General features: G+C 48.3%; 2 protein-coding genes across 5 annotated transcripts; one reads left to right on the top strand and one right to left on the bottom strand.

Annotated features, from left to right (window-relative positions):
• Window positions 1–378: 378 nt before the first annotated feature.
• On the bottom strand, window positions 379–7171 carry Creld2 (cysteine rich with EGF like domains 2). Its single transcript, NM_001244136.1, is given in 11 exon segments — window positions 379–680; window positions 1661–1695; window positions 1698–1801; window positions 2313–2408; window positions 3140–3223; window positions 3727–3822; window positions 4721–4897; window positions 5596–5687; window positions 6177–6287; window positions 6782–6864; window positions 6955–7171. Coding segments are annotated over 11 exon segments (1044 nt in total). The 5' UTR covers window positions 7081–7171; the 3' UTR covers window positions 379–640.
• Window positions 7172–7367: 196 nt separating this feature from the next.
• On the top strand, window positions 7368–24238 carry Alg12 (ALG12 alpha-1,6-mannosyltransferase). Of its 4 annotated transcripts, XM_035440814.1 has the most exons (12): window positions 7369–7577; window positions 8037–8250; window positions 8350–8424; window positions 10143–10510; window positions 10591–10723; window positions 14679–14852; window positions 15709–15903; window positions 17952–18055; window positions 18825–19048; window positions 23019–23188; window positions 23256–23346; window positions 23499–24238. In XM_035440814.1, exons 4-12 carry the CDS (start codon window positions 10166–10168, stop codon window positions 23728–23730), a joined length of 1668 nt encoding a protein of 555 aa, XP_035296705.1. In that variant the 5' UTR covers window positions 7369–7577; window positions 8037–8250; window positions 8350–8424; window positions 10143–10165; the 3' UTR covers window positions 23731–24238. The 4 variants fall into 4 exon arrangements, with proteins under 4 accessions (XP_035296706.1, XP_035296705.1, XP_035296704.1 ...); XM_035440813.1 differs by lacking the exon at window positions 8037–8250; XM_027396218.2 differs by lacking the exon at window positions 8037–8250 and having other exon boundaries at window positions 7371–7577; window positions 23271–23346.
• The last annotated feature ends 659 nt before the right edge of the window (window positions 24239–24897 follow it).

Genomic DNA, 24897 nt, shown 5'->3' with positions numbered 1-24897 from the left:
GAAAGGAAGAGCAAGCCAGGATCCCAACAACCCCCTGCTCAGAAGGCATGCCCACCTTCCACTGGACGCCAACTCCCCAGAAGCACCACAGCAGGAACCAGGTCTGTAGAAAATGTATTTGGCAGCCCCTGAAGCTAAAAGCTACACAATTTTCTGGCCTGAGGCAGATAGACCACAGGGCCTGCCAGAACACCCCCTTGCTTCTACCACATTGGGCACTTGCTCAGGGACAACTCGCCAGGTGCCCACCAAGGTCAATGGACTCTGAATCCTCATGGAAAGACACAGGGTCCCATTTATGTCCCGACTCCAGCAGGACAGGTGCAAACTGAATAGTGTTGAAGGTCCACATTCTCAATAAAACAAACCAACACATTTTGTTCCTGGTGACCTTCAATGATCAATTTTATTATAAAGAACAGTATCAAAATATACGAATCTGTTTAAGAACCACCAAGAAATGCAGCGTTTTAAAGGGCCAAGTGAGTATCTACTGTTTCAAAGCAGGCAGCTTCTTCCTCCAAAACTTCCTGGAGAAATGGGGTTGATGTCCATGGGCCACATTTTCTATAGGATGTCCTCTCAATAACTTAAAAGGGTGAGAGTCCAGCTTCTGAACCTGGATGCCCGTCACAAATCCTCATGGGAGGGTGGCTGTGTGGGACTTTCCTCTGCCACTTCTGTCAGAAGACACACAGGTCACTGAATGAATATCCAGTGCTGCAGTGCCTTGAGGATGGGTTTGGATAGAATGGGAGCTGTATGTATAGGTGCTGGAATCCCAGGACCCACTGTGGTGCCCAGGCAGGCACTTCACAGCCTTACCCAGAGGCTGAGCAGGGAGGGTGAGAGATGAGGCAGAGGACAGGCAATGACAGCAGGCAATCCTGTCCTATGGTTGCTAATTCCTTTTTTATCCTTGGTATTTCACTGGCCAGAGCCCTCCTAAGTGTGGATGCACAACTGTTTGTCCTGCTTATCATGGGCTTTAGGAAACTCTTGTCACTACTGGCTTCTCTAACCACTGCCTGCTTCTACTTTTCCCAACTCCTGAGTCTGTCAGACTGAACTGTCTCTCTCAAGGAGAGGAGCTAACATCCAGGCTAGCACCTATCAATGTGGCTTTGCTTAGAAATAGGGTTTTTGCACCAGTCAAGGGTGACTGGTGGTATCCTTATAAAAAGGAAAAGCTTGGATACATGGAGATCATGCAAGGACTAGGAATGCTCTGGAAGGACTGCACAGACCCTACTTTACAGCTTCAGAGCCAGACACAGATCTGACCTTGAGCCAGGGTTCCAGAACCCAAGATCACTCTGTTGGGAAACGTGGAAGGGCTGGTGCCTCAATGAGGCTGCTACATTCTGCTCTTCCTCCTCTCTCAGTGGGACCGGCACACTCTGCTTTCCCTTTCTCCACAGCTATCTGTAAACCCAATCTGAGGGCATTAACCGAATCCTCCCCTGTACAGGCCTCTCTCACACACCTGCAATTCCTCCTCCTCCATGACCCTGGGTGTGCACAGCATAGAGGTTTTACCTGACTTCTGTGCTGTCACCAGAACAACTCTGCATTCATTTATTTGGCAGTTTCCAAGTGTCTGGTCAGTCCCAGCCCTGGGAAGGGCAGGCCACACTGTTCCTGGCCTCCTGCCACTCACCGCCTTCTGCTGTCTGTACACAAGCATCTTCTGTCTCCTCGAAACCTTCCGGACACACGCAGACAAAGCTCCCTGGAGTATTGTAGCAGTTCTCATTTTCCTTCTTACACACCTTTGTTTCTAATGAGCATTCATCTATATCTGTAATAAAAATACTCCATTTCAAGAAATGATCTCACACACACACACACACACACACACACACACACACACACACACACAAACACACACACACACACCCAGAAACTCGCTCATTCACAATTCATTCACCAATGAAAACAATGGAACCATAAATGCCCATCGGAGAAAGAAGTGGCAATTTAGGGAGGTACTCAGGAGAGTTTCCTGGGCCTCAGTGGCCAAGCCTCAACTGGCAGAACAGAGACATCTCAGCAGTAAGGGTGGGAAGCCCAATACCCTGTGCAATGTTCAAGACAATGGAGTTGACCTCAAGCTAAGACAGCCAAGTCCCCTAGGAGCTAATGATGACATAGGTGCTCAGGTAAGTGTCGCTACAACAGTGTCTGTGCAGGGGCAAACCCCATAGTCAGCATCTATCAGAGGTTGAAAGGTTCCCACCCACAAAGGCCCTTTGGGCAAGTGATGTGTTCCTTTTTGAAAGTTCACCTTCTTTAGCAGACAGCTCACTGACCTGCACACTCTCCTTTCTGCTTGCTGTAGCCAGAGATACACTCTTTACAATTGGCTGGGCCTTTTCCTGTGCAGCCCACACAGGTAGAATCACACTCTAGAAACAAGGAGGGAAGATGTCAGACAACTTCCACTTAAGTAAGGCTGAACAAGAGTACCACATCATAAAACAGATCCTGGTGACATGAAGGAACTTAAAAACAAAGCCACCTCAAGCCCAGTGACAGTTTGTTTTCCCCAACCAAGACCTCAGTAAGAACAGCCAAGCAGAGACTGCAGGCTCTATGGGCCTAGTGTCACATTTCACTGAGAGGACACTGCAGCCTGCTACCTTAGAGCTGCGAACACTGGGTGGGTGGCAACTTCATCCCAGCTACTTCGTGAACTGCTTCAGACCCTAAAATACTCATACCATTGACTGGCAAATTTGGGAAGCAAAAAGGAGTGTGAAATGTTTTCTAAGATGGGCGTGGTGGCGCACATCTTTAATCCCAGCACTTAGGGAAGCAGAGGCAGAAGATCTTGAGGCTAGCCTGGTCTACTTGGTGAGCTCTAGGATAACCAGGGCAACAAAGAGACATCCTGTCTCCAAAAAAAAAGTGTGGAAAGTTTTCCCTACAATGAAAAGAGCCTAGAACAGCAGCATGCTCCAAGATTACTATGATGTACAAACATGTAATGATAGAGATGTGTGGTTTTTCTGTCTACTGTTAATGTCACCACTTCCAAGTTTCTGAAGCAGACCCTTCAGAGGCCATCCTAATCTCATGTGTTGAAGGAAGACAGAAAAGTCATACGGAGAATGACAGGTCCCAACACTCCAGTCACCTTCACATGTGTAGGAGCCGTTGACATTTTCACAGTACTGTACATTGCTGCAGGGTGGGGTCTCTGCTGCACACTCGTCAACATCTGGAACAAAGCCACAAGGCTGTAAGCAGGGCCCAAGGCAGCAGGGCTGAGGCACCACCCACAAGACTGTAATGAGCTCCTGTGCTTCTTCCTCACAGGCTGAAACTATCCCTTTCTTCACTCCCCTCCTCATGGCTTGAAACCAGCTTATGGCTGAGTTCTGAATTTGCCTAAGGCCAAGCAGCTGCTGAGGGGTGAAACCAAAACTAGGACTAACAGAGAAGTAGGGTAGGCAGTGGGGCCCTGGGGCTACAGAAAGCGAAGCCAGTGCCATGGCAGGGCCACACAGCCCAGTATTTTGATGCTACCAGTTGTGGTAGAGACACCGGCTTAATCTAGATCTGAGTCCTCCTCAAAATCACATGCAGGCCATAAGAATGGCCTTCCATAGCCCCGAGAGGGGCAGACAAAAAGGCATCATCAGGTGGGAGTCAGACCTCCCTGGGGCGAGAGGGTCTCCCCTGTAAGGAAGCTTTTTCCCTCCCACCTGGTACCCTGCTCACCCACACAGGCATCCTCCACACGTGTCCAGCCCACTTCGCACTCCACACAGCCTTTGTTGGTTGGACCTGAGCATGTCTTGCAGGACTCATCACAGGCTGGAAAGCAAAGGCTGTATTAGGAGGATCCTTTAGGGAACAGAACCCTGTCCTCTCCCACACAGAGGAAAGCCTACTTTAGGAATGAAGACTTAAGCTCAGCAGGAAGGAAAATAACAAAAACTGAAAACAAGAAAATAAACAGCCATTACTTTGGAGCAAGATGTCACTACAGGCAGCACCTCTCATGGATTGATAAAACATGAAAAGTGTGAATTCAACCAAGAATGCTGCCCTGTGCAGGCCACAACCGCAGGGCCCCAGGAGGCTGGCAAGGGCCTCTGCTCTGTTCAGTGATCTGACAGGCAGAGCTGACTTCAGTCATGGGATATATCTGTTCAAATAACCCTGACAATCAGGTAAAAACAAAGGTCCTGGTTCCCCTGTATAGCTATCTCTTACGGGACCAGAAAGTCATTATTCCCTCTGAGAAGTTGTTTGATTGACTGTGGACACATTCTAGCCTCTGTACCTTTCCCCCTCTCTCCAAAGACACCTAGTAGAAACTGAATGACTTGTCTGTCCATCCTTCCCGGACAGCCATAGGCTAGAAGTAAGCCTTTCATCAGAATACTCCAGGCGATCATATGGAATACGGCCCACTACTAGGTACTAGGCCAAAAGGCTAAGGGCATTTGGTATAGGCACGACAGAACCTGACATATGTGCACTCAATCTCCATGTCATTCCCACAAGAAACGGCAGGTAGCTTTTCCTTCTGGTGTAGTTTATGGATACTTCAAAAAGGCCACACCTCCAGGCCTCCTACACTACTCTGGACACCTGGAGCTAGGGGACCAAGAGGTACTCTGTTCCCAGCTATGCAGCTTCAGCAGGTGCTGCTCCCCACAGCCTCACCATCAACCAAGCTGACCAGACTCTGGGTGCTGCTGCTTACCTGTGCAGAAGCTGTGGGTCTCGTTCCTCAGCAAGCTGAAGTAGCCATCCATGCAGTCGATACACAGCGGCCCCTTGTATCCTACGTGACACTGGCAGGACCCGTCGCCCTGTCTGCTGCCATCTCCGTCGCAGTGGCCATTCCCGCTACAAGGCCTCTGAGACCCACCCTGGCATTCTTGGAAGACATAAACCTTTGCTTGGAGCATGCCCCAGGGGTAGCCATGTTGTTCTCACACAAGGAGAATCATAGCACCCCTCAATCAACATGCTTACAACCTAACAGCCTTTGGGATCCTTCACAATTCAAACCTGGCATCATTCCTGCTGAGGAAACTGAGGGCCTGTTGAGGGCCTGAAAGCCGAAGGAAAGGACTAGAGACAGACAATGACTACCTAGAATCTGCAGGATCAACACTGTAATACATTATATGCCCATGGAGAGAAATCTGATGTTGTATTCAGCACACGGCCAGGGAGAGACAAGCAAGAGGCATCTCAGCCTGTGTGCATGCCTGAAACTGAAACTGTTGCCACCTGACCCAGACTCATCTACATGACTGGCTCTGGTCTCAAGGCTCACTTCATACAAGGCCAGGACGAGCTAAGTACAACTACCACCCCCAACTCCTAATTAACAGGTCTCTAGAGTACAGAAGAGTTCCAGAGTCCGTGTTCCCTACCCTAAAAACACATTAGGACCAGAGGCTCTGAGCTCTACAGTGCAAAGGGGAACTTTGCTAAAGTTAGCAGTGATGCAGGAGCCTGTGGTCCACGTTTACAGCAGCAGAATCAGGGTGGACAACTACCCATCTGAGGAAAGAGACAGGGTCCCCAACTTGGATGCAGACTTGGGATTTCCCAAGAAAAACATACCCTGACAGTCTGGCCCATAGGTGCCTGGAAGACAGCATGCTTTCAGTGTGTGTACACAGAACCACTCAAATAGGTTAGGGTACTCCTTCTTCCTGAGGATTTAGAAACGGTCATTAAATCCCTCGAAATGCTGAGCTGGGGGCATGGCTCAGTGATGGAGCACACACAAGAACACCCCTAGGGAATGACTGAAGCCTTGGACAGTTTCAAAACCTAAACATACTATTGGCCTTTACAAACATACTGGTGGGGAAGTTTAATTTGTAAATTAGGCATAGTAAGAGATCCACGACAATATCGAAACAGAATATGATACACTACAATGAGACTTATCTCTGGAATTTTCCATTTCTTATCTTCAGGCTGAAGTAACTACCTCAGGTGACTTGGGGTAGTGTATAAGCCCCCAAGGCTGTGTGATGGGAAGCAAGAGTCAGGTGTGCACAGGACGTCTTTGCAAGCTTCCTGACTCTAAGAGCTGTGCTCTGGTAAGAGACAAAGGCTGCTACTGCTTCTGTAATTTCTCTACTGGGAAGTGACTGCAAAGCTACTGATCAGAAGACATGGTCCTGGACACTCACAGTGTCTGCCACCAGGCCTCTAGCTGCTCCTCATGCTGTTCCAAGAGTTGGTTGCATTCAAAGTCGTTGCTGTCACACAGGCCCTCCATAATCTCCAGGAGCCGAATCTCACTGAAACACAACTTGTCAGCACCCCAAAAGCACCAGTCTGCTCACTTTAGACATGCCCCACCTAGAGACTCCTTTAGGGAAGAGGGGAACATCCACAACCACAGGCAGGGTTAGTCAGTAAAGGAACGCTAAGCTGGGATGTGCAAGGGACCCAAGGATAGCAGGTGCTACCACAGCATGGGAAGGAGAGCTTATTCCATTAGCCAGGGAAAACAGAAACCCCTAGGAGGGCTGGAGGTTCAAATTTGAGTTTTCAAAAAGCCTTCTTCCGAGAGGAGAGAGGAGAAAGGAGAGACAGCGGGAGAGAGGGGGAGGGAGGGAGGGGGGAGTGTGGAAGCCACAGGCCAGTGAGTGGCCAGAGACAGGGATGATCAAGGACAGGTATCCACCATCTAAGGGCCCCTTCCGTGTGCCGGTGGTCAGCACCAACCCCAAGATCTGAACGCTGATCTGCAGTCAGTGGCCGCCAATCCGCTCAGCTCTTGGGCACCCACCTGAATTCGTACTTGGACAGACTCTTCTCCTCCCACGCCGTGTTGCCGCCGCCGAAATTCTTCCTGGCCGTGTTGGCCATCCCCTGCGGAGGAGGTGGCACCGACTCGGTGGTCCCCTGTGAACCCCGCTAGCCCCCGCCCTGCGCCGCTGCCCGGGCCCGCCGCCCGCCCACCTGGTTGAACTTGTCCACCAGCGCCCGGCACCTCTGGCACATTGTCGGCTTCCGGGAGGCCACGGCCGCGGGAGGCGGCAGCAGCAGCAGTAGCAGCCCGACTGCGGCAGCGGGCGGCAGGTGCATGGCGGGTGCACTGCCGGGCGACCGGCAGAGAACTGCTGTGGAGTCTCGGCCTCCGCCCACCGGCAAGCGCGCCGGCCGTTCCCCCGGCTACTTGACGGAGTCGCCAAGGCCCCGCCCATCCCTCAGCAGGCGCGCTGCCATTGGCCGGAGGAATCCGTCCTGCCTGATGTGGACCAATTCAGGCTCGCCACGAGCAGTGACCAATGAGAAGGCCCCGGGTCAGCGTCCCGCGAGAGAGGGGCGGGACCGCAGGTTTTTAACCTGTCCTCGTGCCCCGCCCTCTACCCGTGGCCTGCGGTGGCCATCTTTACTCCGGGAGGGGATCGTCCTCCTCTGTCGCCAGTCTGGGTTACGGTGGCCATGTTAAGTTCGGGCAAAGACTTCGCTTCTGGGCTGCGTTTCCGCCGCCCGCTTCCTGCTGAGGGCAGTTGCTGAGCTCCGAGGGGTCAGGACGAGAGAGAAAGGGCTGGAGTTCAGCGCTCGCCGTGGGGATTGAGGTACTCGGGAGGTGGCGAGGCTGGGGCTCTTCCGAGCTGCCTGAGCGCGCGCGACGGCCTTTGAGTTCCTCACCTGAGGGCTGAACAATTCACCTGGGGATCGTACCTCTCACTTAGGGGCTGAGCATATCCCTGGGGGCTGGATATCTCACCTGAGGCCTGGACCTTTCATCCGACCCTCACCCTCCTCACCAGGCGGCCGACCTGTCACCTGTAACTGATCTCTGTTCTAGGGGACCGGCTCCATGTGTTTGGGGGGGCCAGTAGTGGACATTTCCGCAGGGGACCTCAGGCAGTGGGCACAGAGTGACCAAACGAATTTTAAATGGCTTGAGTGAGAAGTAATAAATATGCATTATCTGGATTTTAGAGAACACCTGTTTGTACAAATGATACAGTTTCATCTGGTCTTTGGTTGAGAAGTAGGCCTCATTTGCACCAGATCATTTATGTTTCCAGCTTAAAGCCACAATTTGAACGAATGATTCGGACAATTTCCGTGGAAGCCTTGGAATCCCAATTGACAGGGACAACAGGATCTTTGAAGGGTACTACCTAATCTGAGGTGCCCTCCTTCTCCAAGTCACATTTGCTAACAATATGGCCTTTTTGAACTTGGCTGCTGGAAGGCGATTAGCCGTCTGTCTGCCCAGCAGCTCCCCCCATTCCCGTGGTAGGTGGTTTTTTTTGTACTGGTGAATATCTTACCTTGTTTTTTGCTCCTAGTGGAGCATTCGGACTCACCCTGGTCTTCTGTTGTCTTTGAAAATAGCTGCTGTTGGTCGTCACAGAAAACATCCCTTTCTGGCTGTGAGGAAGTGCCTGACTGGGAGGGAGGAGGATTCAGGTAAGGATAATCTCATCCTAAAGCTTGGATTTCCTTCAAAGGTATGAGGAACAGAAGGTTGGGACAGGTAAGACAGACTCCCTCAGGCAGCACATACCACACTGCTGCTGCCTCAGTGGTGTGGGTCCCTCCCTCTTTTTTGAGATAGGGTCTCACAGAGTTAACGGCTGACCTGGGACTCTGTATAACCAAGGACAACCTAGAACTTCTCATCCCCTTGCCTCTAACTCCTAGGTGCTGGGGATACACACATCTAACAACACGTCTGGGTTTTATGTGGTTTGGGGGACTGAACCAGGATTTTGTGCGTTTACCAAGTTGCCCAGGTTGGCTTTGAACTCTGTTCCTCTTGTCTGGGGTTTATAGGTGTGCATCACCAAGTCCCTGTCTGTTTTTTGTGCTAGGTTGAGGACATAATGCGCACATTGTTCTGTAGCCTGACATTTTTCTTTTAGTCAACAATCACACTTTTCCAATCTAGTACATTTTATTGTGTCTAACACAGGTGGCCATAGTCAGGTGGGGTGGGGTGTTGGCCAGACTCCTGTGGCCTTGCAGCCAAACTTGCGACAAGCAAATGCAAGCTGGGCCTTATTTACACTCCACTAAAGTCCTCATGATATGCCTTCATGCAGAGTCAATGAATACCTTTGGTTGATGATGTGGAAGGGCACAGCTCATTGTGGGCTGTGCTATGGTGGTGGTCCTGGGTGCTATAAGAAACACAGGCCAAGCAAGCCATGAGGAGCAAGCCAGTAAGCAGCACTCCTTGACCTCTTCATCAGTTCCTTGCCTCCAGGTTCCTTGCCTTGATGGACTGTAAGCTGTAAGATGAAATAAACCCTTTTCTTCCCTGGCTGCACTTGGTCATGGTGTTTTATCACGTCAATATAAACCCAACTAAGACAATAGGAATTATGAGAATTATATGTCAAAGGGTTGAGGCTGGAGAGATGACTCTGTGGTTAGGAGTGCTGCCTGTTCTTTCAGAGGACGAGATTCAATTCCTGGCACCCACATAGCACCTCACAACTGTCTGTAACTCCAATTCCAGGGGATCAGATGCCCAGACATACATGTAGGCAAAACACCTATACTCATAAAAAATAATTTTCAAAAAATTTAAAAGGTTTTGGCCAGGGTTCTCTAGATGAACAGGATTGATAGAATGAAATATATGTATATGTGTACATATGTATGTATATATTAGAATGGTTTACAGGCTGTCTAGCTAGTCCAACAATGGTTGTCTACCAGTGGAAGTTCCAGAATCCAGTAGTTGTTCAGTCCATGAGGCTGGATGTTTCAAATGGTCTTCAGTACACACTGAAATCCTAAAGAAGTAGGCTCTATTGCCAATGAAGGAATGGACTTGCCATCGAGAGTGAGAAAGAGCAAGGAGACAAAAAGAGCAAACTTTCTTCTTCCATGTTCTTTATGTAGGCTGCTGGCAGCAGGTGTGGCCCAGATTAAAGGTGGGGCTTCCTCAATCAAAAGGCTTACTCAAAAATCCCTCACAGAAGTACCCAGCTGCTTGGGCTTTAGTTAATTCCAGATATAGTCAAGCTGACAAAGAATGGCCATTCCCCCCCCCCCCACATCTTACCAGTGTGACCTTAAGCAGGGTTCTGACATTTAGGAGCCGTGTTTCTGTTTTCTCTGAATATACAGGGCAACAGTGTTAATGTTGGGTACTTCTTGTCTTTGTTCCTGTGAAGGTACATGAAGTTTAAAGTACCACATGGCTGGCAAGAAATCACCAGGCAAGTCAGGCGGATTTTGGCGTACACCTTTGATCCCAGCACTTGGGAGGCAGAGACAGGGGGATCTCTGTGAGTTTGAGGGCAACCTGGTCTCCAGAGCGAGTTCCAAGACAGCCAAGGCTACACAGAGAAACCCTGTCTTGAAAAACCAAAAGAAAAAGAAAAAAAAGAAATCATCAGGCAGGCAGCCACTGCTGTTCCTGGGGCTGTTGGTCACAGTAGCTGCCATCCACCTTATTGCCTGTCCCTATACCAAGGTAGAGGAGAGCTTCAACCTACAGGCTACGCATGACCTGCTGTACCACCAGCTGGATATAGACAAGGTGAGGCTGTTGCTTGGGGGCTGAGAGCTTGCCTTACTTGCCCAGCCTCTGTGCTGACCACCCCTTCCTTCTTCTTGTAGTATGACCACCATGAGTTTCCTGGCGTTGTTCCCAGGACATTCCTTGGGCCTCTGTTGATTGCAGTGTTCTCCAGTCCTGTGGTTTATGTGCTTTCACTGTTGGAAATGTCCAAGTTTTATTCTCAGCTGACAGGTAAGGGCCTCACATGGGCAAGAACTGTGACAGCATCACATGATGGAGGGGTAGTATGGGGGGGTGGGGGGGGGTGAGGGGGGAGCTCGGGTTGGCAGGACTCACTGTAGCCTTGCCACCAGACTTGGGACAAGCAAGGAGGAGCTGTACCTTAGACTCCACTGAAGTCCTCATGACATTCCTTTAGATGCAGGGCTAGTGAAGAAGGTGGTGACAACTCCTAATGCCTCTGTTTCATCTAGAGGGCCTCAATAGTAACTCACAGAGCCTTAGCTGTTGCAGAGTCTGTGTACTCCACAGGGAATGTGCAGACAGCCCTTGAGGTCTGAGGTCTTCACACTGGTCTGCATACAGAGCCCCTGGGCCCTCTCTGTACCCACATAAGTACTTCCTAAAGTTTTTCATTGATTTAGAAGATTTGTTCTTAGTAGTAGTGTTAGACCCCCAGAAAACTCAGGCCTCCGGGGTCTCAGCCCAGGACTGCAGTCACCCCAATCACTAGGCAGATTCGAATGCTTTCTGCAAACTGCATGAGGTTTTATTGTTTAACAAGCTAACCCCATGTTAGCTTGGGTCTTCCACCCACCCGCCATGGCAGGTGGCTAGCAAAGACAGCTCGAAAGGGCTGCATAGAGATCTTGCAGGGCAGCATAAGGGGAGTGTCTAGGGGTACGCACAGGCTCAGGATTGGTGTGCCTCCAGGCTTGGAGGGCTTGCCCTGTGTTGATTGGCCAACTGGTTGTTATGGCCCATAGGCCCTCCCAGGGTGGTTGCTATGCTCTGCGCGTCATTGCTGTGCACTTGTCCATAAAGCACACCCAGAGCCGTAAAGCATACCACCACCAGCTAACTTCTGATTGATTCCTTGCCACGAGGCAGGCACCTAACCTGTAGTGACCAAGGCAAGGTCAGAAAAGCACGTGTTACTGTCATGGCTGCCAAAAGGGGCAGGCATATGACCTTAGTGACTAAGACAAGGTCAGACAAATACGTGTTCAGCTGTTATGGCTGCCGACGTGGGGAGCTGGTCCCTTCAGTAGGACATAATACAATACAGTATTTTAGCACAAGTATATCAAATAGTGATCAGACTAGAGCACTTAACTTTGTTTGTTGCGGCCCGGCCCGTCACAGCCTCAACCCACGACAGCCCTGAGGTTCGGCCTGAGTGGGGAAGCATGGACTTGGAAACTCCTAGCAACCCAATGGCGATAAAGACCAAACACAGGCATCTTGTCATCTTTAGAGAGCTCTCAGTTCCATGCTACAAAACTGGAGTCTCTTGTTTATTTAGCATTTTCTTGGCTGTTTTCTAATCATGCTTCCATGGCCACGAGGCCATTACTCTCCTGATCCCTCTCTCTGCTAGCTAGCTCCTAACTCTCTGTCCTCACTTGTAACTCACACACCTCACCTCCCACAAGGTGCAGGCCTATTCAAATGCTTAGTCCTGTAGAGATGCAAACTAGGAGGCATTCTACACTGAGGCTATGCTATATAATAGCAGATCTGCTTGCATTAGCAATAGATAGTGGGCTGGAGCTCCTGGGTGCTCCTATTTACTGAAACCAGAGGCTGGACCTTAAGACATTCCATAATGGAACTATTTTGGTCCCCCACATTTGTTCCTTCAGGTACATGTTTTGGAGTATTGAGAACACTGGCTCCTCTTTTTGTTTGTTTGTTTTTGAAGCCAGAACTCAGTTTTTCTGCCTCATCCTCTGAGAGCTGGTTTGGCAGGTGTGTGCCACCACACCTGACTTCTCTAGCTATTTCAAAGAGAGTCTTCCATTGGTGACAGACGTACAGCCTTGCTGGAGATCAGAGCTCACCCCACATCTGTATGGGACCCATACTTTTTTTTGTTAATGTGCATGAGTATTTTGCTACACATTTGTATGTGCACCATGTATACTGCCTGTGGTAGTCAGAAGGGAGCAGATCCTCTGGCTCTAGAGTTACAGATGACTGTGAGCCACCATTTGGGTAGTGGGAATTGAACTCAGGTCCTCTATAACTGCTCTGTAAGTGCCCTTAACTGCTGAGCCATCTCTCCAGTACCCCCCCCATCTCATGTTTTGTTTTGTTTTATTTTTTTTAAGACTTGGTCTCCCTATGTAGCTTTGGCTTTTCTGGAGTGCACTCTGTAGACCAGGCTGTCCTTGAACTTAAAAAGATCTGCCTGCCTCTGCCTCCTGTATGCTCGTGCTGGTTTTAAAGGCATGGGCTACCACACCAAGCCATCTCTCATGCCCAACCACCCATCACCCAGCCCTGAACTGAGGACTGAACTCAGGGCCCTTGTGCTCTCTTGGCAAGTGCTCTGCACTGAACTAAATCCCCAACCCCATATGTTTTGTTTTTTTTTTTTTAATACTAGATTAAGAACATTCTGTCCATATGGTTCCGTAACCTGATATCTTTTTAAGCCAACAACCACACTTTTCCAATTCAGAACATTTTACTGTCTAACACAGCTGGCCATAGTCAGATTTCAGTTTGTCTAGCCTATGTGGGAAGCTTTTTTTTTTTTTTTAATTTCTTGTACATTCATGCTTTTGCCTATCTGTATGTCTGTGTGAAGGTGTTAGATCCCCTGAAACTGGAGTTACAGACAGGTGTAAACTGCCATGTGGGGGATGGGAATTGAACCCAGGTACTCTGGAAGAGCAGACACTGCTCTTAACTGCTGAGCCAACTCTCCAGCCCTCATGTAAAGCTTTTAAAAGCTGAATTCTTGATGGAAACTCAGCCTGCTTCTCAGAAAAGCTGATTAGAGTGGGGAAACTTGCCAGTGCCCAGGGCAGCTTGCAGGGGGCAACCCCCATGTGGGTGGGATCAAGAAGCCAAGCCTCAGCCCCTGAAGGAAGTCTGTGGTGGTTTTCTTTTGGGGATCTGGGTATGCCAGCTGCCTTAGCACAGTGACATTTTGTTCTCAGCTGCTGTAAGCATGGGGTTTCTTATGATGTCAGCTCCTGCAAGAGGCTCAAACCATTTCTGTCAGGGTTAGGATAGCCATCCTAGAATGGAGGTTGTGTGATCAACTGTCCTTGATGAGGACTCAGACGTTTGGGAAGATGGGAAACCAGGAGGAGCCCTAGAATTCAGGTGACAGATTGAGCAGATGGGACCTTGAAAGTAGTAAAAGAGCTTTGCCTGGGCATTGTGCCAGACAGAAGTGCCAGACAGGCTCCCTGGTGGCATAAGTATAGCAGCTGGACCCAGACTCTTATGGACACAAGTCTTGAAGTGAGATATCTATGCTTTAAATCCAGTATCTGGTAGTATGCAGGAAGAGGGAAGCCCCGTGCTGGGCAGGGCCCACTCTGAATGCATGGGTCAGCTTCTAAAAGTCTGCAGCTCCCATCCTAAGGGTGCTCTCTTGGCTATCAGTTTCTTGTGCCATCACTTTAGGCCTTGGCACCACTGACCAGTGACTAATAAGGCTTGTCTACTCTGAGGATATGTTGACTGGCCCTGCCCTGGGGTACTTGCCTCGCCTATCTTCAAAAGATCACCTGCTCCAGGGATAGTTCCCATTCATCTTCCTGCCCCTGCATCTGGTCCTCCCATCATATCATGATCTGGATGCTTCGCAGGGTTGGCTTTGGGTTGAGCCTTCATCAGCACTGTCCTCCACTTCCCCCCTGAGGGAAGTGGTCTAGAGGTCTCTGGTTACCTTGTCCTTCCAACACTCTTCTCTAGCTTTGCCCAGCATTTGGCAAACATTCAGCCAAGCCTGTGGGGCTGAAAGGAAGGAAGAAGCTTTGATGGTGTAGGTCTCAGTGCAAACACAGATCCCAGGTCTCTAGTGGCCACTCCTGGTACCAAATGTGCACTCCCAGGTAGTGCCCTGTATATTGTCACTGACTAGCACTGCAAGTGACACTGACTTCATCATGTGTGTGTGTTCTTGGGTCACTCACAACATGATTTTGTTGCTCATTTTGTTTAGTCAGAGGAGTCCTTGGACTTGGTGTGATTTTTGGACTCTGGACATTACAAAAAGAAGTGAGGCGACAGTTTGGGGCCACGGTGGCTGCCATGTTCTGCTGGATATCAGCTACACAGTTTCACCTCATGTTCTACTGTACCAGGACACTCCCCAATGTGTTGGCCCTGGCTGTGGGTATGTAGCTTCAAGATGTGCCTTCCAGCCCCTCACCTCAGCTAAGCACACACACACCTGCCCATCGCACTGCCCCCCCACCCCCACCCCATCAGTTCCTCATAAACTGCCCAGGGTCTCTTCCTAAGGAAGCAGGATGCTCTGTATTCACGACTGGTACTTTGTAGAAAACGCTACCCTGGAGTACCTGTGTGCCATCCCAGCAAGCAAGTAGGCTTCTGTGGAGTTTGTCTGTATTTGTTTTGGGACATAGTCCCACTGTATAGTTCAGGCTGGTCTTGAATGCTAGATCCTCCTACTTAAACTCTGCAATGCTCAGCAGTCACAGCTTCTGGAGTAATCTTTCTTTAAGATGAATTTTTATTTTGTATATATGAGCGTTCTGCTGTGTGTATTAAGCACATCATGTGTATGTAGTGCTGCAGAGGCCAGAAAAAGGAATCGGGTCCTCTGGAATTGTAGCTTTCAGATGGTTGTGAGCTGCCATGTGGCTCCTGGGAATGGAACCCGGGTCCTCTGCAAGAGCAGCCAGTCTTTTAATGGCTGAGCCATTGCTCCAGCCCCCATAGAGTGATTTGTTTGTTGTGTTTTCTATAATGAGAAAGTGAGTCTGGTGGTGGCGGCACATATCTTTAATCCCAGCACTCTGGAGGCAGAGGTAGGGAGATCTCTGTGAGTTTGAGGCCAGCCTGGTCTACAGAACAAGTTCCAGGCAGCTAGGATTGTTATACAAAGAACCCTTGTCTTGAAGAAAGAAAGAGAGGGAGGGAGGGAGGGAGGGAAGGAGGGAAGGAGGGAAGGAGGGAAGGAGGAAAGAAGGGAGTCCCCCTTATTGTGTGTGTTTTGTGTTTCGCAGTCCTACCAGTCCTCACAGCCTGGCTGCAGCATAGGTGGGCCCTCTTTGTCTGGCTCTCAGCCTTTGCCATTATTGGCTTCAGGGCTGAGCTCTGCATGCTGCTGGGCCTTATGCTACTGCTGACCTTGTACCAAAGAAGATTGTCTGTAGCCAGATTGTTCCAGCATGCCATCCCAGCAGGGATTCTCTGTCTAGGTAAGTCAGCATCTCGGGTTTGTCTGTGTATATTTCGGTTCTGGTTTTTGGTATTTTGAGACAGAGTTCTATTGTCTTAGTTACTGTTCTGTTGCTGTGAAGAGACACCATGATCAAGGCAGCTTATGAAAGAAAACATTTAACTGGGGGCTGGCTTACAGTTTCAGAGGGTTAATCCATGATCATCATGGTGGGAAGCATGGCAGCAGGCAGACATAGTGAGCTACAGGCAGCAGGCAGAGCAGAGAGATTAAGGGGGTGGGTTCATTTGAAACCTCAAAGTCCAGCTCTGGTGACACACATGTAATCATTGTTAAACTTCCACCAACTAGGAACCAAATATTCAAATTTATTAGTCTGTGGGGGCCATTCTCCTTCAAACCACCATACTCACTGCATAGCCCAGGCTGGCCTCAAATTTAAGCTTCTCCTGTATTAGCCTTCATAGTGCTAAAATTACAAGTGTGTGAGTTTGAAACTTTGTGTGTGCATGTGTGTGTAACATCCAGAGGTCAACCCCAGTGTCATTCCTCACTGAGTTAACGACCTTGGCTTTTTGTTTTTGTTTTCCTCTAGTTTTTTTGAGAAATATTTATTTCTATTTTATGTGTATGGTTACTTTTTTGGTTTTGGGGTTTTTTTGTTTTTGTTGTTGTTGTTGTTTTTGTTTTTCAAGACAGGATTTCTCTGTATTGCTTTGGAATCTATCCTGGAACTCACTCTGTAAACTAGGCTGGCCTCAAACTCAGAGTGCCGCCTGCCTTTGCCTCCTGAGTGCTGGGATTAAAGGCATTCACCAACACCCGGTCTTTGTATGAGTACTTTACATGTATGTCTATGTACTGCATGTATGCCTGGTGCCCATGGAAGCCATAGAGAGCATCAGACCCTCAAGAACTGGAGTTATGAGCAGTTGTTAGCCACCATATGGGTGTGTTAAGACATCTCTCCAGCTTCATTCCTGGCTACGCACACACACACACACACACACACACACACACACACACACACACACACACACACGAATGAATGAATGAGAGAGACAGAGTCTCTTTACACAGCCCTGGCTATCTTGGAATTCATGTGTAGACTGGGTTGGCCTTCAACTCAATAGAGATCCACCTCCCTCTGCCTCCTAAGTCCTAGAATCAAAGGTGTACACACTGCACCTGACCCATTCCTACTTTTTTATGTGAGTTCTGGGATGGAACTCAGGACTTCATGCTTGCAGGGACAGCTCTTTATTAAGCTGTTGAAATTTTTTGTTTATTACACGACTTTTTTTAGTGTGTGTGTGTGTGTGTATGTGTTTGTGTGCATGTGTGTGGCCATGTATGAGCCTGTGCACACCACAATGTATATTTGGAGGTCAGAGCACAACTTGTGGGAATCATTTCTCTCCTTCTACCATGTAAGCCCCAGAGATTGAACTCAGATATCAGATTTGGCAGCAAGTTCCTTTACCCACTGGCCCCTAAAAGACTTTTTTAATCTTTGCTTTATTTATGTGTATACACATATATCCCTGTGTGGTAATATGTGTGTGTGATTGTAGGTACCCATAGAATCCAGAAGACATCTGTGTTTCCTAGAACTGGAGTAAGAGACAATTGTTAGCCTCTCTTTGTAGGTGCTGGGAACTAAACTTAGGTCCTCTGAAAGAGCAGAATGCACTCTTTAACTACTGAGTCATCTCTCCAGCCCCCATTTTTTTTTTTTTTTTAAGATGGAAATAAGATGATCTGAACTAACTTTGGTAGCAGGAGAACATCCCAGTTCTGTCTCTAGTGGTGGCTTCTTCCTGGAAGCCTTCATCCACCCTCTGCCTTCAAGTTGCTTGGCTAGGCAGGAGGAGGGCAGTGTGTTCTGTGCTAGGGATAATACTTGATGGGAAATGGTGTCACACACCACCAGCTCCTCTTGTGGCAGTTTCTGTGGCCATGCAACCACTTTGTGGGGGCAGTTAAGCACAGTGCACATGTGGGTTGAGGTGTGGATTTTATAATTGGCCATGTTCCTTACTGAGGACACTTTTGTTCTGTTATTAGGACTGACGGTTGCTGTGGACTCCTATTTCTGGAGATACCTTGTATGGCCAGAAGGAGAGGTGCTTTGGTACAACACTGTCCTGAACAAAAGTTCCAACTGGGGCGTATCCTTTCAGTATTAGAGTAGGTGCACAGGCTAGTCAGCCCCATGACCCTGGCCTCTTATCTCCTGTCTCCCTGTCAGGCAGCTGGTCGGCACAGGCAAGGTGGGTGTCTAAGGGTCAGGCAGGGGCTTCTGTTGTTCACACCGGGACTCACTGGCCCTGGGTGGCACTGAGGCCTGTGCTGCCTTCTACCTATCCTGTGTCAACATTTCCCTAAGCATCGCCTAGTCTTAGGGAGCATCGCCATGGTTCACAGAGTAGTCTGCCTTTAAAAACATTTTATTTTTTTAAAGATTTTATTTATTATGTATACAGTCTTCTGCTTGCTTGCCAGCATAGGGCACCAGCTTTCATTTAAGGTGGTTGTGAGCCACCATGTGGTTGCTGGGAATTGAACTCAGGACCTCTGGAAGAACAGTTAGTGCTCTTAACCGCTGAGCCATTTCTCCAGCCCCTTTAAAAACATTTTATCACTGAGTACTTTGGATGGACTCATGGTTAGAAAGAACAGCATAGCTATGACTTGACGACTTGTTATCCTCATCTATTAATACTGTAAGAATAAAGGTATTTCTTCTCATAGTTCTCTAACTTGGTATGTTGTGCCCAAGATCATTCATCCCCATAACTCCTGAAGCAGGTGTCTGCTATGCCTTTTGGCATGACTGTCTTTTGGCCACTCAGCCTTGATGCTATTGCCTTCCTAGTTCCATTAAGTGGACAGACACAATCTCTGACAGTATCCATGCCTCCTTAACCTGACCTCAAGACCTCCCCGCTCCTGTGGTATTTCTACTCTGCCCTGCCCCGAGGCCTGGGCTGCAGCCTTCTCTTCATACCCCTGGGTGTAGTGGACAGGAGGACCCATGCACTGGCCCTGCCAAACCTGGGATTCGTGGCTTTGTATTCGCTCCTCCCGCATAAGGAGCTGCGGTTCATCATCTATACCTTCCCTGCACTCAACATCATGGCTGCCAGAGGCTGCACCTACATGTGAGGGTTTTATCCTCCAGATACTTGTCTGCTTTCTCAATTTTACTGTACTTTCTGGGGGTGCTGGGGGTTACCCAGCTTTTAGGTTTGGTTTGGTTTTTGGTTTTCCAAGACAAGGTTTCTCTATAGAACAGTCCTGGCTGCCCTGGCACTCTCTCTGTAGACCAGGCTGGCCTCAAACTCAAAACAGAGATCTGCCTGCCTCTCTGCTTCTGCCTCCTGAGTGCTGGGATTAAAGTGTGCACCATCACCACCTGGCTCTGATAGGTAGTTTTAAAGCTCCATTAGAAATAGGTTTGCTATGTTGGGTGTAGTAGCATATACTTTTGATCCCAACACTTAGGAGGCAGAGGTCTCTGTGAATTTGAGGCTAGTGTGCTCTATGTAGTTGAGACCTACATACGAAAGGAGTGGGTTTGCTGGTTTAATATTCAAATCACAACATGTCTCTTGCTTTTATCTTTGTGTGTATTCTGCCTTGGGCCAGTTCAAAGTTCCATGAAAGGTGTGGACCCTGGCTTGAGTCACAGGTGAAGCTGGATGTAAATTAGTGTGCAAGAACAGGTGTGTGGATGACAACGTTTTTGTTGTTGTTTTTGATTTTTTGGGTTTTTTTTTTTTTTTTTTTTGGTTTTTTGAGACAGGGTTTCTCTGTGTAACAGCCCTGGCTGTCCTGGAACTTGCTTTGTAGACTAAGCTGGCCTTAAACTCAGAGAGCTGCTTGCCTCTGCCTCCCAAATGCTGAGACTAAAGACATGCAGCACCTCTGACCAACCTTTTTTTTTCTTTTTTTTTTAATGTGTGTAGCCTTGGATGGCCTCTAACTTGTGATGCCTTGGCCTTTTAAGCAGCTGGAGTTACAGGCAATGCACCACTTTTTAGAAACCCTGTTGTAGTATCCCTGGGTCCCTTGGTTGGGATAAAGTGCGTGCAGCTGTGCTGAAAAAAAAAAAAAAATCTGTGTTTGAGGCCAACAGTTTAAAAATTTGGTCAGTAGACTATTTCTTAAAGAGCCAGAGAGCAAACATTCTCCTTTCTATGGGACACATGATCTCTGTCACAGCTGCTAACTGTCATTGTTGTTTAAAGTCAGCCTCAGATGACTGACAGTGAAAATGAAGGCAGTTCCATGTCCCATCAACTGAGACAGGACAGAAGACAACCTAGAGTTTATTTGGGGGTGACCTAAACTGCAGCTTAGAAACCAGGCTTCAATCTGAAGTGTGCTATGGTCTTACAGACCCATTGGGTCTTAAAGGCAAAACCTCAGAGAAGGTGGGGATAGCATTCATTGCCTACAGCAATCTAGATGGAGCAGGTGTAGTGACTCACACCTAAAATCTCAGTACTTGGGAACACCAACTTGAGCCATCCCAAGCTACATAGTGAGTTTCAGAGCATCCAGAGCTATAGTATAAGCCTTTCTCAAAAATAAAAATCAGGCTGGGATGAAGCTCAGTTTGTAGAACACCTGCTCAGCATGCACAGTGCTCTTTGATTCCACCTCAGCACCACATAAATTAGGTACAGTTGTTCAGGCCTGTAACTGTTCAGGAGGTGGAGGTTCAAGCCTGGCCTAGACTACATGAGACCCTTTATAAATAAGTAAATAAATTTAAAAGACTCTAGGTCATTGCAGGTGAGTAGCAGACTGATGGAGAAGACCAAAGATAAAGACCTCTTGGAGCTAGGTGTGGTAGTGCACACCTGTAATCCCAGTGTTCATAAAGCCAAGGAAGGGAGATGGACTATAAGTAAGAATGCTTGCTACCCAAGCATGAGGATCTGCATTTGGGTCCCCAGCACCCATGTAAAAAGCGAGGTGCTGCCACATGGTAACCTGTGACACCAGTACTGTGCTAGCCATGACGGGGTACAGAGACAGGAGGATTGCTTTGACTCAGCCCAATTGAAAAATTGGCAGATTCCATGTTCAATGAGAGGTGCTCTCTCAAAGGAACAAGATGGAGATTGGTAGAGGGGACACCTGACGTTCTCCCCTGGCTTCTGCATGTGCACACCTCAGTTCATGCATTTACACACAACCACACTCATGTGGTGCACACATATACCACACTCATGCTCCCATAGAAAATGCCAACCCCTCCCTCCAACCAAAGCCAGTCTTGGGAAGGAAAGGGAAGGGGAGGGAAGGGAAGGGAAAGGAAGAAGGGAAGGGAAGGAAAGGAAAGGGAAGGGAAGGAGGGGAGGGGAGCGGAGGGGAGGGGAGGGGAGGGGAGGGGACCAGTCTCTGGAACTAGTCCGGTTGGGCTCTTTTGGCCTAGAGATTGCAAGCATGCCCCTTGTTGAAGTCTGCCTCCCAGTCCTCAGGCTGGCATTTGAAGCACTGATTTGCTTTGTGTGATTTGTTTATACACAATAGAAGCAAGTAGTGAGCTGAACTTCTGCCCTAAACAGTAACTGAGGAGCCTTTCAAAAAATCTAGTATAAACTTGAATTGGCATCTTACTTTCTTATTAATATGCGTGTGCATTATGAGTGGCACACATGATATGGCATGGATGTGGAGCTAGTTCTCTCTTTATGCCTTTATGTGGGCTTGGGGATTATCAGGCTTGCATGGCAAGTGCCTCTACCCACTGAGCTATCTCACTGCCCTTTTCAATTGAGACAGTCTTGCTATGTAACCCAGGCTGGCTTCAAATTTGCAATCATTATTCTTCAGCCTTCCTAGTGCTGAGATTCCAGGCCTGTGCCACTGAACAACCACAGAGTTCTTCAGATGATATCTCAGTCGCTTTAGTGACTTGAATTGTTTAGGGCAAGTTAGCCTCAACAGTCTGTCTATCCCCATATGACAATAAAAGAGATGAATAAGCACATTACAAAGGACAGACAGGGCTGGGGAGATGGCTCAGAGGTTAAGAGCACTGGCTGTTCTCCTAGAGGTCCAGAGTTCAATTCCCAGCAACCATATAGGTGGCTCACAACCACCTATAATGAGATCTTGTGCTCTCTTCTGGCATTTGGTCAGAACACTGTATACATAAATAAATCTTAGAAGAAAAAAAAAAGGACAGACAAGGGAACACTGACATGAGCTTTAGGTTTAAACAGAATTAGGTAGGGACGGGGTAGAGAAAAAAAAAAAAAGAATTAGGTAGGGACAAGAGGGATGCATAATTAAGTAGTCTTGGTCACAGTGTGGTCTGGTTGATCATTATCTCAATTCTGGTTCTGCAAGGTAGTGAGAAGACCAGTCCAGTTACCCTGAGATGAGTATTTTGGCTGGGGTGTGAGCTCATCATGAAGTGACGAAGTCTGTGGGGTTTAGGGCAACTGGAGACTTAAGGTGCCTTCTGTGGGTTCGGAGCAGAACATTGTCAAAGCTGACGGTAAGATACCTCGGTTACTCTGTACCTTCAACCTTGAAGGAACATAAAATGAATTAGCTATCATCAGCTTCTAGACAAAGCTCCTTGAGGATTTGACATAAGTTGAGAATTAAGCAGGTGAAGGATCCAGACAGAGCCTTTTTTGTTTTGTTTTTTCTTTTTTTGGTTTGTCGAGACAGGGTTTCTCTGTGGCTTTGGAGGCTGTCCTGGAACTAGCTCTTGTAGACCAGACTGGTCTCGAACTCACAGAGATCCGCCTGCCTCAGCCTCCCGAGTGCTGGGATTAAAGGTGTGTGTCACCAGCGCCCAGCAGTACCCAGAGTCTTAAGACAATGGAGACATGCAGATAGAACCCAGGAACTCCAGGCTTTTGTCTGCTTTAAGTTACCTTGTGGTCTCAGGTGAGGAGTTGGTGCTTTTTATTAAGAGCGGTTTCAAAGTCTTTTATTCTTTGGCTGATTGTCCAGGTATAACCTTGATTAACTTCCTTGCTTGTAATGACTTGGTGAAGTTGGAATGGGCTGGTATTCTAGGACCACTTTTCCTAGATGTGATTGGATATGCTGGTGTTCTTGCCACCATATGCTTTTCATTGGATATCTTTCTTTTTGCAGCCTGAATAACTATAAAAAGTCTTGGCTGTACAAGATGGGAACTCTGCTTGTGATAGGACACATCATGGTAAATGTGGCATATACAGCCACATCCCTCTATGTGTCCCATTTCAACTACCCTGGTGGTGTTGCAATGCAGCGGCTACATGAGCTGGTGCCACCCCAGACAGGTTGGTACAGGGTGCCTCCTGGGGACCAGGCTGGCCCTGAGTGAGGCACCATGTTGGCTTCTAACAGATTTGGTTTTCCTAGATGTCCTTCTGCACATTGATGTAGCTGCTGCCCAGACAGGTGTGTCACGGTTTCTACAAGTCAACGAAGGCTGGAGGTTTGTTTCTGAAATATAGCTACAGGTGGAGTTGCTTCCCACAGAGGCCACCTATAAATCACTTCAGTGGCACCTAGGTGGTATGGAGGAGGGTGGTGTGAGACATAGGAAAAGATGAATGCAGTCGAGACAGACGGCTTTTTTTCTCCCAGGTATGACAAGAGGGAAGATGTGCAGCCTGGAGCAGAAGGCATGCTGGACTACACACACATCCTCATGGAGGCAGCACCCGGGCACCTGGCCCTCTATAGGGACACACATCGTGTTCTGGCCAGTATTGAGGGCACTACAGGTGTGAGTCTGACTCTGACCAAACTGCCACCCTTTGATGTCAACCTGCAGACAAAACTGGTGCTTCTGGAGAGGCTTCTTAGGCCAGCCTGAGAGGGTGGGAGTTCACCAGGAACATCAAGTATGGTCACCCTTCTAACTCAGTGAAGACAGTTCAGGAAAACAAAGCAAACAACCAAGGACTTCCATCATGCTCCTAGTGCTGTCCTGTAGCAGTCTGGGCCCTGAGATAGCCACACTTAGGACACAGGGCTCAGAGAATGTGGAGCACAGGACCCACCACCAGGTGTGATAGGCCTGCTCAGACTGTCTGCCATGGTTAGGTCGCCCACAGGATGATTTATATTCAAACTGGGAGCTATTTATAACCAAGAGGGAACAGTGAGCCAGGCTAGAACATTCTGCCACCCTAGCTCTGTAGTGACCCTGAGTGTGTATTTTCTGTCCCTGAACCATACTTGTTGCCCATAGCCTCAGGAGGCATCAGTATAAACCCAGAGCTTCAGCACAGGGTAGCCCCTCCCCCCCCATTATTACAGCTGTTGAATCTTAGGACATAAACATGTTTATAAAAGAACAGAAATAAAAATGTTTTCTTATATTGTCTTGTTACGTGGTTACTTTCGGAGACAATCTCTGCCCTGGTTTCAGTTAGGGGTCACTGGCTCTGTCACACTGTACTGAACATTCATTTATGAAGTGTGACAGTGATAGTCATACAGATAACAGATGATGTATGCACGTCATGCATCCAGTATGCAGGTACAACTGCACATGCTCATGTGTATGCATAGCACGTATCTGCACAGGAGACTAGACCGCCATAAAAATTTGTGCCTGCAGGGGTGGGGGGGGGGCACACACCTTTAATCCCAGCATTTGGGAGGCAAAGACAGGCGGATCTCTGTGAGTTTAAGACCAGCCTGGTCTTAAAGAGCTAGTTCCAGGACAGCCTCCAAAGCCACAGAGAAACCCTGCCTTGAAAAAAAACAAAAAACAAAAACAAAAAAGTTGTGTGGGTATGCACCCATGCATTGTGTTCAGATGTATGCAGGTGCATGTGTGTTGAGGCTAGGGGACAATCTTGGGTTTTGTTCTTCACCATTTTTCTGTTTTCTGGCAAGTGAGCCCCAGGTCCCGCATGTCTTTGCTTCTTGAGCACCAGAATTACAAGCATGTACCACATGCTTGCCTGAGTTTTTTGATTTTCCCAAGTAGTTCTGTGGGTTGAACTCTGATCATGTTTGCAAGGCAAGCAGT

Source organism: Cricetulus griseus, chromosome 2 (assembly GCF_003668045.3).
Source record: "Cricetulus griseus strain 17A/GY chromosome 2, alternate assembly CriGri-PICRH-1.0, whole genome shotgun sequence".
NCBI classification, from domain to species: Eukaryota; Metazoa; Chordata; class Mammalia; order Rodentia; family Cricetidae; genus Cricetulus; species Cricetulus griseus.
The sequence above is the reverse complement of the archived record's forward strand: the minus strand, read 5'-3'. Positions and strand labels throughout refer to the sequence as shown.